We start from the raw sequence: 13700 nt of genomic DNA, 5'->3' as shown, positions 1-13700 counted from the left end.
AACGGCCGGGTGCCTTGGCGCTCTGCCAAGAGCACACCTGATGCTCGAGGTGAGTCCTTTTTATACCATTTTTACTGTCTGTTCTCTATTCATATTAAAACTTTTCCAGGAGCTGTTCTGCATGGCCGCTCCTTGGTTCCGCCTTTTTAGAGCATGCGTAGTCTTCGGCCTTGCGGTTTTATTTCTTTTGGTTCTTGGGGTTGGGCCCGCTAGGTAAGAGTCGATGGTAGGGTGGATCTCTTAATTCCCCAGACAGTCAGGGCTGATTGCAGCTTTGGGCCTCTTTGCCCCCCGGGCAGAGCGGTGATAGCGGCTCTCGGACCCTCCTGGCCGCCCGTTCTCCGGGCGGAGCAGCCTTTGGGCCCTTTTGTTCCCTGGACAAAGTGTTGGTTAGCAACTTCTCGGGCCTCATCCTCTGCTCGCTTGGAGGTTCTCTTACTTGCTCACACTTGCTAACATTCTTGCTAAAAAGAGAGAAAACTACATCTACACAGCAAAAAGCATTTCTAACATTATATAATATCTACCTTAATACTTTGCAAGAAGCCAATATTATAATATATGTTTATAACAATAAGATACAAACAAAAAAATCCACCAAAACTGAGAATAAGGGAAGCATTTATATGAACTGTTATTAATAAAAGGCACAGGGAAACACATCCTAAGGTGTTAAAGAAGTAGGTAAAAAACTGAGCAGGAGAATGCTTCCAAAGGAGTTAGCTTGGAAACTCTTCTCAGTCTTTCAGTTGAAAGCCATCTGAAATGAATGTACAAACATACACTGAAAAAATGATTGCACTTCTAAGAATTAAATAATGTAACAAAATAAATCTTGCTATATACAATGTTTGGTTTGTTTGTTTTAACTGTTAGATTTTTCCAGTGGTTTTAGTGAAGCTGTTTGATTTATGGTATGAAGTTGTTGGACAGAAGTAAGCAATCTTGACTATGAGCAATCTCTTACCATATTATTGCCAATATCAAGAGGAATAAAATTTCTAAGGAATGCATCTTTTTGTAATTTCATATTACATATGTTTTAGTTTTCTTGTTAGGTTTCATCAGCAGTGTGGCAGGGAGATGTAAGGATGGAAGGCACTGTGCACATTTATGCCCTAGTAAAATAGGATATATTTGTGTAAAGCCTCAGAGCCACTCACTTTGTTGTCATTGTATCTTGAAACATGAATATCTACTAAGATGCCTTTATTATAACTTGTATTTTGCTCCTAGTTGAGTAAACATTTTTACAAGACATTGAACAGCTTGGTTTAACATTGATATTCCAAAATGTTTTGGAGGGTGTTGGACAGGATGACCCCCAGAGGCCCTTTCCAGTCCAAATTATGGTTTGTTTCCAATTAAAAAAAAAAAAAATTAAAAGCAATTCCTAGAAGTGTGTTCGTGTTTTAAGATATCCTCATGTGCTCTTCCAGTAACACATTTTCATTTATGTGATTTTCAGATCATTCTTAGATCGTGTTTTGCTTAAATGCACAGCATAGGGAAGAGCAGAAATACACGGAAAGGGTGTGAGAGGTAAAGATATAAATGGAGCTTGGCACTTGTTTCGACTGTCTTCAGAAATGTCTTGAGAGTTAAACCAAGCACGCTTTTCTCATCCTCAGTGAAAATTGTCACAAGATTATGTACCCTGACTTCAAAGTCAGTGCAAATTCTGTGTATTTTGTCTCCTTGTCCTTAATTTTCTGGGCACTTCATAACAGGCAATATTTTGGGGTTTTTTTCTGGTGTATTTTCATCTTCTCAAGATTTGTCATGTGTTTTATATTTTTAATCCATGAATGCCTTTGTTTTAAATACATAAGTGTTAATTTGTGTTTTTCCTGGCTACTTCTACGAACTTCTTGCACTGCAGGAAAACTGTTAAAACTGCAAAAAGAGGGCTAAAAGGAAGGTGATTTGAATTATTTCTTCCAGGCAGTCATCAGTTAATAGACTATAAGTAAGAAAATTGCCTAAAAGGGGGGGAAATAATGTAAAATTTTGACTTGGTATTTTTGCTCTGGGTGATCACATTATTTCATTGCCCTAATTAAAAATTAATTGAATAACTTGAATAAGTAGCTTATAGCTTGTGGATTTATGTGACTATCTCTTCTCACTACTGTGTCATGCAGCTGAAGCAGTGATAAGCAGAGGCCTCCAGATAAATTCTTTCCTTCCCCTTCCCATAGCAACAGGCAGGAAGGGACTTTGGGTAAACTTGTTCAGAAGATTCCTTTGCATACTATCATGGTAAGGTCTAAAATAACCTGTTGCTAACACCACCTTGAATATTTGACTGAGATGCTCAAGATTGGGATTTTTGCTTTGTAGGAGCCTCTCTACCTTTGAGCCAACTGAAGCTAAACATGGCTAAAGGGCTAACTAAGCTTTTATAGGGCAGATGGAATAAAACATTATTGCTTTGGGTAATTGTTTTGTTAACTACCTTGTGCTACTTCTCTTCAGTGCTTCTTTGGGCTCAAAGTTGTCCTTTCTGATAAAATGTGAGTTGTGTTGGGAAACCTGATCTCCGAATTACAAAACATGTGTTGCTTGTATTCCTACAGTCCAGGTGGGATGTTACTGGGGTGAACCGAGGCTGCGTGCTGTAGGACGTTGCGTTTATCAAGCAGCTGCAGTTTATAGAAAGCACGAAATGTTTTCAGATACCTGGTCAGGTTAATATCAGAGCAGTTTAACAGTGACTGCTTGGAAGTGTCTGGCCACACTGTGTGCTTTTCCCTGGAGAAAATTATCTTCCAAGGTTACCACTGAAAAAATGCTGTTTATACTTTCTAGGTACTTACTTTATAAAAACCTGGAAACATAGCAATTGTTGTTTTTTGAAAATGAAATATAAAATGTTTAATTGCCTGTTAGGGAAATACATGCTGTCAATTACATTGCTTCAGTCTGTCGTCTTCCTCTCTCAGGAAGGATATTCTTGAAGTTACAGCACAGAATATTTCTTTAACCACTGTTTCCTCAAAGGTCCATATAGGCCATGGTTCACAGTGCAAGGAAGTGGAAGAATTAAGAGGGGAAGCTGTAATTAATTTCTACAAGATGTGAGTGTTCTGATTGCTAGAACTTGATGCTTTTTTTTGTTAGAGATCTGTATTAACAGTCTAACAGTCTTAGTAACAGGAATATTTAAGGTCAGAGGAACTTTGGAGATGCTAAAAGGGTATTTCCCTATAGAAGATAATTGCTCATTCTGAGAAGTTGGTTCACTATATAATCAAATCACTCCCAATTCTAGGAGTTTCACCTTTTAAGGGCATAAACTCTCTGCTCTGTATTGTTACCTGGTGGGTTTCAGATTGTGAGTTTGTGTTTTGAAAGCTAAACTTGCTTTAAACCATTCTGTAAGAAATATGATGGTCACAGCAGAGCAGTGGGGTGGGTTAGCCATGGCTGGCTGCCAGGTGCTCACTGCCTTCTCAACCAGATGTGTTTGATAAGTAGAACTTTTGTGTGCTCTCACTTTTAGGGGTCTCCATTGAAAAAAGGCAGCCAACAGTGAATTAAAACTCTTGACCTGCAAGTAGCTTCCAGAAAAGGGGACCTAGGAAAGAGTTTTGCCCATCATGAAGTAGATAAAAAAACACAGCCCCCTATAAATGAGCTTTTACTTTGAGTGTTGCCAGCCCATGGTAACACCTGGGAACTCTCGGCTGTAAAGGAACAGTCTTGAATATCTGGTTTCTTGAATGAAAAGCAATTTGTCTTGCTTTGCAGGCAGCAAGGTAACTGCTTACCTTCCACTTCCCAGCTTGTAACTTTCTTCTGGTCGTAAACTCCCTCTGGGAAATTTTCCTGAAACCTCATCACAGAAGCATTAGAATGAAACATAGTTCTGAGTCAGTGCAGTATTTTGTTGAAACTATGTGATTACCAAAGATTTTTTGCAAAGAATTTTAAAGGTCAAAATTAATTTCTAAAAGCAGTGGTTTGTAGAATGCAGGAGTTAATCCAGTTAATGTCCAGTTAATACAGGTAAATCCAGTAATTTAAAAATCTGTTTAAGGTTGTTGTAGTTACAACTATTCCCGTTTCACTGCCTTTTCCTGTCATCTTAATACTAGTTTAATTCTCTGTACTGGGGGTTACCATGCATGCCAAGTTTCATAGATGTTTTCCAATGGTGGTGTTTAAGAACCAGCCACTTTTTTATATTGCTCTATTTCGAAGATTACAGCAGTGAACCAGTTTTAGCTTAGTGGTTTGCATATATGAATTGTTGTCCTCTTTGAAATGATTGTACCATGAGAAGGAAATGGCTGAAATAAAAATAGACCATCTCTTTGTTTTCACAAATGGTTTTAATTATCCTGTGCAGCTCTCTGCAGTGGCTGCTCTTGCCAGGCTTTTGGAAATGAAGCAAAAGGCATATGATCATGTACAGTTTTCTTTTTTTCCCCTCTTTGAGCATTTCTTAAAAGTTAGTAATAGCTAACATCCTCCTAGTTAGGAAGGAAATCCATTGGGAGGTTTCCTGAGTTGGTGGCAATGCCAGTTTTATCACTTTGTCCTGCCTGCCTCTGTTTTAGTCTTAGAACAGCTTGTGGTTGGGAAATTTCTGATGTACTGTTGAAAGTGTGAAAAACTGTCAAATTACATTTGTTTTTCTTTGAATTTTTTATATTGCAGTTCTATTTCTTTACGTGTCTTTTCCCTATTATTTTATTCAGAATCAAACGTTACATGTATGTGGAAAAAAGAAAAAGCAGTTTCTGCTGAGGTGCAGGTTTAACAAGCAGACTTCTCGTTGCAGAGAAATGCTAATGACTGAATTCTCTATAATTTTGTTGTAAGTCTCCTGTTTGGAAGGCCTGAAGGCAGTTTAGTTCAGACTGCAAGCAGTGTTGGAAGCATTTTTCTCCTCAGGCTGAAGTTGATAGACCAGTTTTTCTAACCTGTGCCATTTGCACAAGGAACACTACTTGGTGATCCCAAGTATTCAGGGAGAAGTTAAAGTGAGTTTCACTGGGTATCTGGCTAGAACGTTTCCAGAGTTATTCTGCCTTTCATTGGGCAATGTCTTTGCTTTGGTCGGCAGGGTGAAGGTTTTTCAGCATTTCCAACGCAGAAACTTCAGATTCGGAGGAGTTTCCTATGCTCAGTTCTCTCTTGAAGTGGGAGATGTTTAGGAACAGCAAGGAATCAGCACTGAGGATTACTGTTGCATAAATAATTGTTTCTAGAAAAGGTATTTAAGGCTGATAGTATGTAATTTCTTAGTCTTTGCTGCTGTAATTTAAAATCTGTTTGTGACAGTCATTTTTTGATGCCATTGTAGGATATCATTATAGTATCACAGTCATTATCATTCATGTTGCATTGAGGTCATAGGAAACAGTGAAACAAAACTCAGTATGAGACTTCAGAGGGTAAAGAGTCTCACTCTTTATCACAGAGAATGTGGTATATTTATCTTTAAAATCTCACATTCCTTGTACCCTGTCACACATTTCATTAACTTGGCCTCTCGCTTGTGTACTCGCAGACACCAGGACATGTCCACGTGTTGAGGTGGGATAGCCAGTGTCTCTCTTGTGCTCCGTGGAGGATGGAACTAATGAGATCTGTCATTGTTTATTGTGCTTCGGGTTCCTGTTGGTGACAGCAAACTACTTCGTAGATGGGTATTTTATATCCTCTAGGGGTCAAGAGTTGTTTTTTGCTAGTCCTTTGCTTCAGAGTCTGGCTTACTTCAGCTTCCATAAATCTTTGGTGAAGGCTGATGCTGCTTGGTTTTTTCCTTATTTGGAATATCCATGTCTTTAAAGCTACAGTATGTTTTCCTGTTGCGCTGACAGGAAATGGAATGACATATGTGATGTGACATAACCCTGTTGGCACTCTCCTCTTTGAAGCACAGGCTGTTTTGCTGGTTAAGCATCTGTGCTGGAGTCCTATCAGAGTGAAGGCATCCTGGCCTTGACACAAACACTCCTCAGTTTTATTCCTGCAAGAAGTGCTCTTTGTTATCAATCAAAGCCATTTTAACTCTTGTTTAGCTGATTTATACATGCACGTTTTCATCCCTACTTGGTTCATCTCAATTTAGCATCTCCATTACGTTCTCTACAAGGTATGTTTGCTCATAGCAATAAAAGATTCAACAGAAAAGTTCAGAATGGTGGGTCTAGAGAATAGATTCAGATAATCTCACTTGTAGAATTAGACCTGTTGATTTAGAGATGTGACTTCTGACTCTGATGTACCACTGTCCTTGGAAAGGGTACAAAAATGATCATCTGTAAGGAGATGTAACAAGAAAGTGATTCCTGTGTTGAGCCAGGAGTACAGTAGATCATATATTTTGTATACATGGATCAGATATGAAAAAAAGTAAAATATGCAGTTTTAGGACAGTAGATGAAACTTCTACTTCAGCGTCAAGGATATATCATTAGAAAGTCTACTATAGGGCCAGGCCAGAAGCTGGGTACCTCTTCTCATTTGTTTTGTGGTTTATATGTCTTGCTTGTCCCTCTTTGCAGCCTCTGAAGGTCATACCACTTGGTTTGCTTCCCAAACCGATTAAATTGTATTCCCCACAAATACATTTTTAGCCTGTGTTTTGAATTGGCTCCAGTCTTATCTTTCAGTCAGGATCTCTTTCGTTGCTCTCAGAGCAGCTGCCTGGATGCTGGCTGTGTACCTGGATAACCTGAGCGTGGAGGCTGCAGGGAACTGTGCCTGTGCTGGCTCTAATGGCAGGGGAGACAGGACCACACAGCTCAGTAATCCAACCCACAGCCTGTTTTCAGATCCAGCATGTATTTCACATTTGTTCAAAAAACAATTCAGGCATTTTAAATTCCAGTAGTTGTATTCTGGCACAGACTGCTCGGATTTTCCAGCCTTCGTGGTGAATGGATGTAGTGCTGCTCACAAAGTAATGGCCAAAGGGAGCCAAGCTGCATTCTGTGTTTAACCTCTCTGATCCGTTCCTTATATAAATATCCCTTGATGCAAACCTCATAATTGCTTCCCTTTCCAACGTGTACTCAACACTCTTATAATCTGTGTCTATTCTTTTCTCCCTGGTTGATTACTCAGCAGTTTCTTCCTTTCTGTCTTTCGACTTGTTTCAGCAAACCTGACCACGTCCTTAAAACTTATTTTAGGGAAAAAAAAAGTGTAAACCACTAAAACCAGCTTTGTCAAACCACATTTTACTTGAAAGATGAGACTTGAACAGTTAAAGTAACTGCAAATTTGCTAAGCAAGTAAGTTGCCAAACTGCCTGTGTCTGCCTGGGCTCACTGTGTAGTTATAGCTAACATTAAAGAGAAAAACCTTTTCCACAATATGCATGCCTTCAGTTAAAGAGAGGCCTCAGTGTTTTGGGGGAAGGAGAAGGAAGCATTTCTGTAATTTCTCACATACAAAAGAAGTGCATGTATTTATCACATACCTGTTGATAAAAGGTACATGTTACATTTTACATGCAGTTTTTTAAACAAAACTTTGTATATTTTATGCTTTTTCCAAAAGTCTGTATTCCTGTTACATAGTGAAGTTCTCAAAACCATTGTTAAAATTACTAGGTATGTTAAAAGAATTTTTTTTATTATGCAGGTTTTTTTCTCCATTATTGGAATTGCAAATGCACTTTGAATAGGATCACCTGCAAAGAGCAGCTTAGCCTATTCTTAAAATTAATTACTAAACATAAGACTTAGAGCAGCCAACAATGCGCAATTATTTCAGTATTTTTTAAATTATAAAGAGCATGTGCCAACATATTTCCAAAGCTATGCGTGTGTAATACACAGTCACAGGGTTTCATTCTCACCTAGGTGTCTTCTGTTCTTTGAAATAAACATGAAACAAAATTACCTTCTTCAGTAAGTTGGTTCTTTACCAGATAAATTCCAGTGCTGATTAAAGTCACCCAAGTTAAATTGGTGTGACACTGAATGTCGCTCGGTACGTTTATAGCATTTTCTTCTGTTTATGCTCCCTGATTTTGTGGGATGAGAAGCTCTTCCCCAGCTCTTCCCTTTGCTTTAACCATGAAGCACTAAAGAGGGTGAGGAGAAAAGCAGCTTTCTCATGATTTCTTAGAAAAATAACTGAGGATCCTCCTTTGCTGCCTTCCTTTTTCCCAGCGTAGCATTTGGGCTGCACTCTCCTCCTTCCTTCACACCCCTCACACTGTAAACTGTGGTGGAAATTTGTTGTCTTGGATGAAAGTGCCCCAGCAGCACTGGGTCAGGCCAAAGGGGAAGTTGCTGGGAAAGCACTGCAGGTGGGATTCAGAGAACAGGACCAAAAGGATGTGTGGTCCGAGTTTCCTGCTGTGAGGCAGATTTATTTTAAGCAGTATTTGTTCAAACCTGCCTGAGTACCAACAATGGTGCATGCAATTATGAAACTGAGTATAATTTATCTAATAATTTACATATTATGGTAGGATGTTACAGAAACAAACCTCCCTTGGAGTAGGTATGCAGCCACCAAAGAAAATCAGACAGCCATTTGAATGGTTTCTTTTTAATGGCAAGAAGATACTCTTTCTGTATTCTATCTTTTTATATGCCACAAAATTCATCTTGTTCATTTCTGAGAAAATCATACTTACCTGATCATGCTCTGAACATCCATTACACTGCCCCAGTCATTCTGTCACAGCTCTCAAACCTTTCAGCTAATGTTCCTAAATTTCAGATTCTGACAGGTTTCTTGGAAGTGAGTTAGCAGCATCTGGGAGAATAATGGCAATAGGAGTTTACTATAATTTAAAACAAAACAAAACCAGAAAAACAAAACAGAACACCAACCAAGCAAAAAATCCTCAAAACCCAACCCAAACCACACCAAATCCCTAAATATCCGTGAAGATGTGTTTAATTTTCTACTGCAGTAAAAAACCTGAACATGCATTCTCAGGTTTGGAATGAGAGTTTCAACTCATGAAAGTGCTTGTAGCATTACATTAAATTTATAAAGACATTGGCTTTTCACATTCCTAAGTATCATTTCTGTTATAATAAAACTAGATGGAAGTACTTTAACAACAATTAAGGAGTGTATGTTTTTTTATTTTGTGATTAGGCTTACAAGTAGCCCTAGGCTGGTTTTGAGTTTGAAATCATCTGCAGCTTTTAATAGAGTAGTTTTTTACACACAAACAAAATCTGTTTGGTGTATTAATATCTTGGGGTGACTTTGTGATGTGTATCCCCTATCGCTGCCCCATGCCCAGAAATTAATTCTGTGCCTTTCTGTGCCTTTAAACAGCCTGAGAGGCAGAGAGACAAGAGGGAACTTTCTAAGCAGTTTATTTTCTTGTTTTCAGGGACACAGAGATAGAAATGGCTCTGTGTTCAGCTGCGGCAGCAGAGCGAGAGTGGGGAAAGCACCCTGCTTGCTTTCGGCCAGTTTTTTCAGCTCCTTTTTTCTTTCTCCGGAGAGAGACGGAGAGTTGAACTTCTGTTTCCTGGTACTTTGGTTTTTTCCCCTTTTTTCTCTGCTGGACTGTTTCAACATCAGAATATATCAGGAGGAATTTCCACCAAGGCCTTGGTCCCAGCTCCAAGGAGGGGGAGAGAGAGATCTACGGATGGACTCTGAAATTTTCCCAGGTTTCTCTCAGCAGAGCGAGAGGTTTTATTATTCAGCATTATTATCCTTTTCCCGTGTGTTTGTTAAATAAACAGTTTTTATCTCTTTCACTTTCCTTTGAGAAAAAAGTTTCTTTTTTCCTGAACCTGGTGGGGGAAGGGTGGTTGTAACCTACCTTCTCTCAGAGGATATATTTCTAAATTTGGCCAAACCGGCACAAATTTAGTGGTGCCCAACGTGAGGCCCCAACCCACGAAGGAAAGTGAAAAACCCGTGCTAATTACATTTTTTCTTGAATTTAACTACTTTGTGTTGGGGATAGAAGTGTCACAGGTAGACTTGGACTGGAAACACAAGGGAGAGTTGTTCCTAGCTCGATGGGCCCATGATGCCTCAGGCCATCAGGGCAGAGATGCCACCTATAAGTGGGCACGAGACCGAGGGGTGGATCTAACCATGGACAGTATCTCCCAGGTTATCCATGATTGTGAGACATGCGCTGCGATCAAGCAGGCCAAGCGGGTGAAGCCCCTGTGGTATGGTGGGTGATGGTCCAAATACAAGTATGGAGAGGCCTGACATAAATAAAAAGGAGTAAAATGTTAAAAATTAAGTTTAAATATAGAAATTAGCTGCATATGTATGACTGACAGTGTTACCGCCTTTTGCACTCTCTTTTGCTTCTAAGTCTACTTCATTAATCACCACGGATTCTTCTTTGGCTAATCAATATATTTTAGCTTTGTTTCCTAACAAAATGAGGTGCATATAATTCCACCTGCTCTCTTCCCATTTTCCTGTGTGTTGCACTACAGACTTTGTTAATTACTGATCCATTCTGGCTAAAAACTGATGGAGATGGAGGTAGAGAAGTTGGTTAAATTTCTATGAGTTGTGAAAAATCCAGATAAAGTATATACATGCATGGTAGGGAAGGGACCTAAATTAGTACCCAGCTGAGAGAAAAGCTGCAGTGTGTTTTCCATGATTATTCCTTGCTGGAAGCTTGACGTGGAACCAGCGAGGGTTCCGCTTGTGGAGTCTTTTCTCAGCGGGCATTTAAGGGGAATAGAAGAGGCACTGGAGTCAAGGTATTGGAAAACATGGAAAGAGAGGTAGGGCTGTTGAAGTGCAGGGCAGAGGTAAATTGTTGCTTCCTGCTTCTTTCTCTGGTACTCTGCTTTTCCTGGTTAATTAATGGAGCTTGCCATAAGTGAACAGCCTCTAGGTTTTAGCAAGAGTACAATAAAATAAGACTTTTCGGTTTTATTGTTCAAAACTAATTAGAAACTTTCTGGCAGCTGAGAGAACTAAACAATGTGTAGTATAGTTTCTTTTCTTAGAAGTTTTGGCAGGCAGTATGTTCCTGGAGTTTTCCTTAAGCTGGTTGTTGGTGAAGGCTGAGTCTCCCAACATACACATTTACACATCCACATGTGTTAACTCAGCGGGTGTTTGCAGGACACTCATTTCAGATGTGGTTAAGCTGCTAGATTTTTTCTCTGCATATTCTCAATGAAAATGATCAAATGTTACTAAAATAATTTCAGTGAGTGCATTTGCAGGGTTAGAAATGAAAGTTGGCTTTAACATGTGCTTCTGAATGAGTGTCGTATGGTGTAAATGCTTAGTTTGGGAGTTCAGTTGAGAGTGATGCCCTTCAGGGATCCCAGGTGTATTCTGTGCAGTGTTATTTCTCCAGGTGGGAACTGGCAGCTCCTCTGTAAATCCAAACTGCTTTAGACTACCCAATGTGTCTGTGTTGGTCTAGATGTAATCTGATTGCTTTCATATAGTGTAAAGAATACCCAGGGAGTTTGGTACAACCAGTCACAGGAGCAGAATTAAGAATTGCCCTCTAAATTATTTAAATTTAGGCTACTTTTTAAATACTCACATTAAAATCTTTTTCACTCTAATGTGATATAAATTTGTGTTATTCACATTGAAATTTAGAAACAGCACTGAACTCTACTAATAACACCAAAAACTATTTGAGCAAGTCATTAGTACCTTTTTTGGTGGTGTCACATTTTGCAATAGGGAACACTGGCAAGCTGCAGGATGCAAGAACTTCCCATTTCACCACTTTCAAATACCTGTGGAATTACCTGTTTCCACAGTCACTGTCACAGACTTTTGCTTCAAATCACAGCCTCCAAAAAGAAAGTTGCCATATTGGGACCTGGTCCCCTTGTACAAATCCTGGTTTGCTTGGTGTGGCTGAACACATTTGGGGTTAGATAAACTGCTTGTGGTGTTATCAGCTGTAAATTCATAAATTGAGTCTTTTGACTCACGATACAGATAGCGGCAGCCTAAGCTAATACTTTCCTTGTTGGAAGTAATGTTGTGTGCAGAAAAGTGCTTGAGAGCTGGCACGTGGTGTTTTCTCTGTGTTGGGATCCCATTTGGTGGCTGCCCAAAGCAGATCAGCAGTGTGGGCTCAGTGCTGATGAGCATCTCCTTGGCCACAGCAGCTGAGCCTCACGAGAGAGGGGTCACCCAGAGAGGTTCATGAATGGTTTGCAGTAGGTTCTGAGCAGGGAAGATGGTGTGGAAGTGACACAAAGGAGGGAGTGTGGCATGACAGGGATGCAGGGAGTGGTCTGGAAGTTGTATCCAGCAGGCTGTTCATTTTGCAGTGTAGTTCAGTTGGTGAGAGATGCTGAGGTGAAATGAAATGTGTTCTAAAAATGAATAGGTGGCAGGGGTATCTGGGTATTTCCAGAGGGATGTCTGTATATAATATAGTAGTACACCATTTAATTTCTCTGGAAGCTCTCTGATGCACATTGTCCACTTTGCCTGCCCCCCAAAACCAAATACTGCAATTAAGAACCTCTGCTGCTTTGGGCTGGGAGGATCAGACCATGCTTGATGTGAGGGTTGGGATGTGTCAAGAAGAAAAGTTGTGCAGTAACTGGAAGTTGTCTTGCTCTCTTTCAAAAGTGATATATTTCCTTCTCTAATTAAGTGCTTTGTAGAGTTACAGCCCTTGTCTGTAGATTTGATCTGACCAGGTGAAAACAAAAAAGATACAAAAGCAGGTTTCTCTAAAGTTGAAATTCACTTTTTAATTTAATAATTTATTTTCAGTCTTTTTGCTATGCTTGTGGATTGTGGTGTTTATTTTTTAAAACCAAGTAGTACTTGACACAGGAAGATAAACTTATCCAGAATTTAAGACACAAGACAAGCAGGTGTTTTAGACATAAGAGGTACAGCAAATTTTGGAATTAGGACATCATTCACTAATTAACTGGCATATTGAAGGGACAAAATCAAAACACCTCTTTCCTAGAACCTGAATAGGTACAGGTCGTGTGATAGAGACAGCCCTTTGTAAAGGATTTTCGGTACTTTTGGGGGAATGGAAAGGAACTAGATAGAAAACAAGTGTGGTGGGTCTGTTTGCACTATAATGTGTCCAGATGTCAAAAACCAGATGAATTTTGGAGCTTCTGAGTATTGAAATGTTTGCATTCTCTCTTCATGCAGATTCAAGATCCAGCCAATATTATGGCTGGCAGTGGGTCCAGATCAGGACCAGCCAGTGGGTTGTCCATGAAATCACAGCTTCAGATCACTGGTGAGCCTTCTGAAATTATCTGTCTTTTCTGGTTAGAAATGTGACGGTGTTTTTCTGCAATTAAACAGAGTTTACTATGTTGCATTTGAGGAAGTTTTGCATTGTAGAAAGCCCAAGAGAGGTCAAAATTGATGTTAGGCCATAATCACTTGGCAACTGTTTTAATCTTCATTTTATCTAAAATGCATTTTGAAATGATACATTTTTGTGTAAGAAAAAAAAGGAAGGAATAATCCTTTTTGGGTGCTGTTAAGTAAGTTGTACAGGCAGTCCTTCTGGAAATGTAATAGTGCATTATGATACTGCTTGCACTTACTGAAACTTGGCATAATATCAAATCTAACACTTTTTCCTGACACTGCTGTTTGTTAAATTTGACTTACTACTTCTCCCTTGTTACATGTTTTTATGGCCACCATTGCAATGGATAAAAAAAGGGATAAAAAATTTAATAAAAGTGTTGGTGAGACTATCACTGTAATTGAACACCTCTGGATTGTTTTGAAATGGATTT

The 13700-nt window shown here is 39.4% G+C and overlaps 1 protein-coding gene across 5 annotated transcripts in view; it reads left to right on the top strand.

Annotated features, from left to right (window-relative positions):
• The window catches only part of ITCH (itchy E3 ubiquitin protein ligase), a 59773-nt gene that overhangs the window by 13610 nt on the left and 32463 nt on the right, over positions 1–13700 (top strand). For all 5 annotated transcript variants that reach the window (XM_039563352.1, XM_039563351.1, XM_039563348.1 and 2 more), the window contains one exon: positions 13096–13186. In XM_039563352.1, coding sequence (XP_039419286.1) covers positions 13117–13186 — 70 coding nt within the window. In that variant the 5' untranslated portion in view covers positions 13096–13116. The remainder of the gene's footprint in view (positions 1–13095; positions 13187–13700) is intronic.

This window comes from Corvus cornix, chromosome 20 (assembly GCF_000738735.6).
Source record: "Corvus cornix cornix isolate S_Up_H32 chromosome 20, ASM73873v5, whole genome shotgun sequence".
NCBI lineage: Eukaryota > Metazoa > Chordata > Aves > Passeriformes > Corvidae > Corvus > Corvus cornix.
The sequence above is the reverse complement of the archived record's forward strand: the minus strand, read 5'-3'. Positions and strand labels throughout refer to the sequence as shown.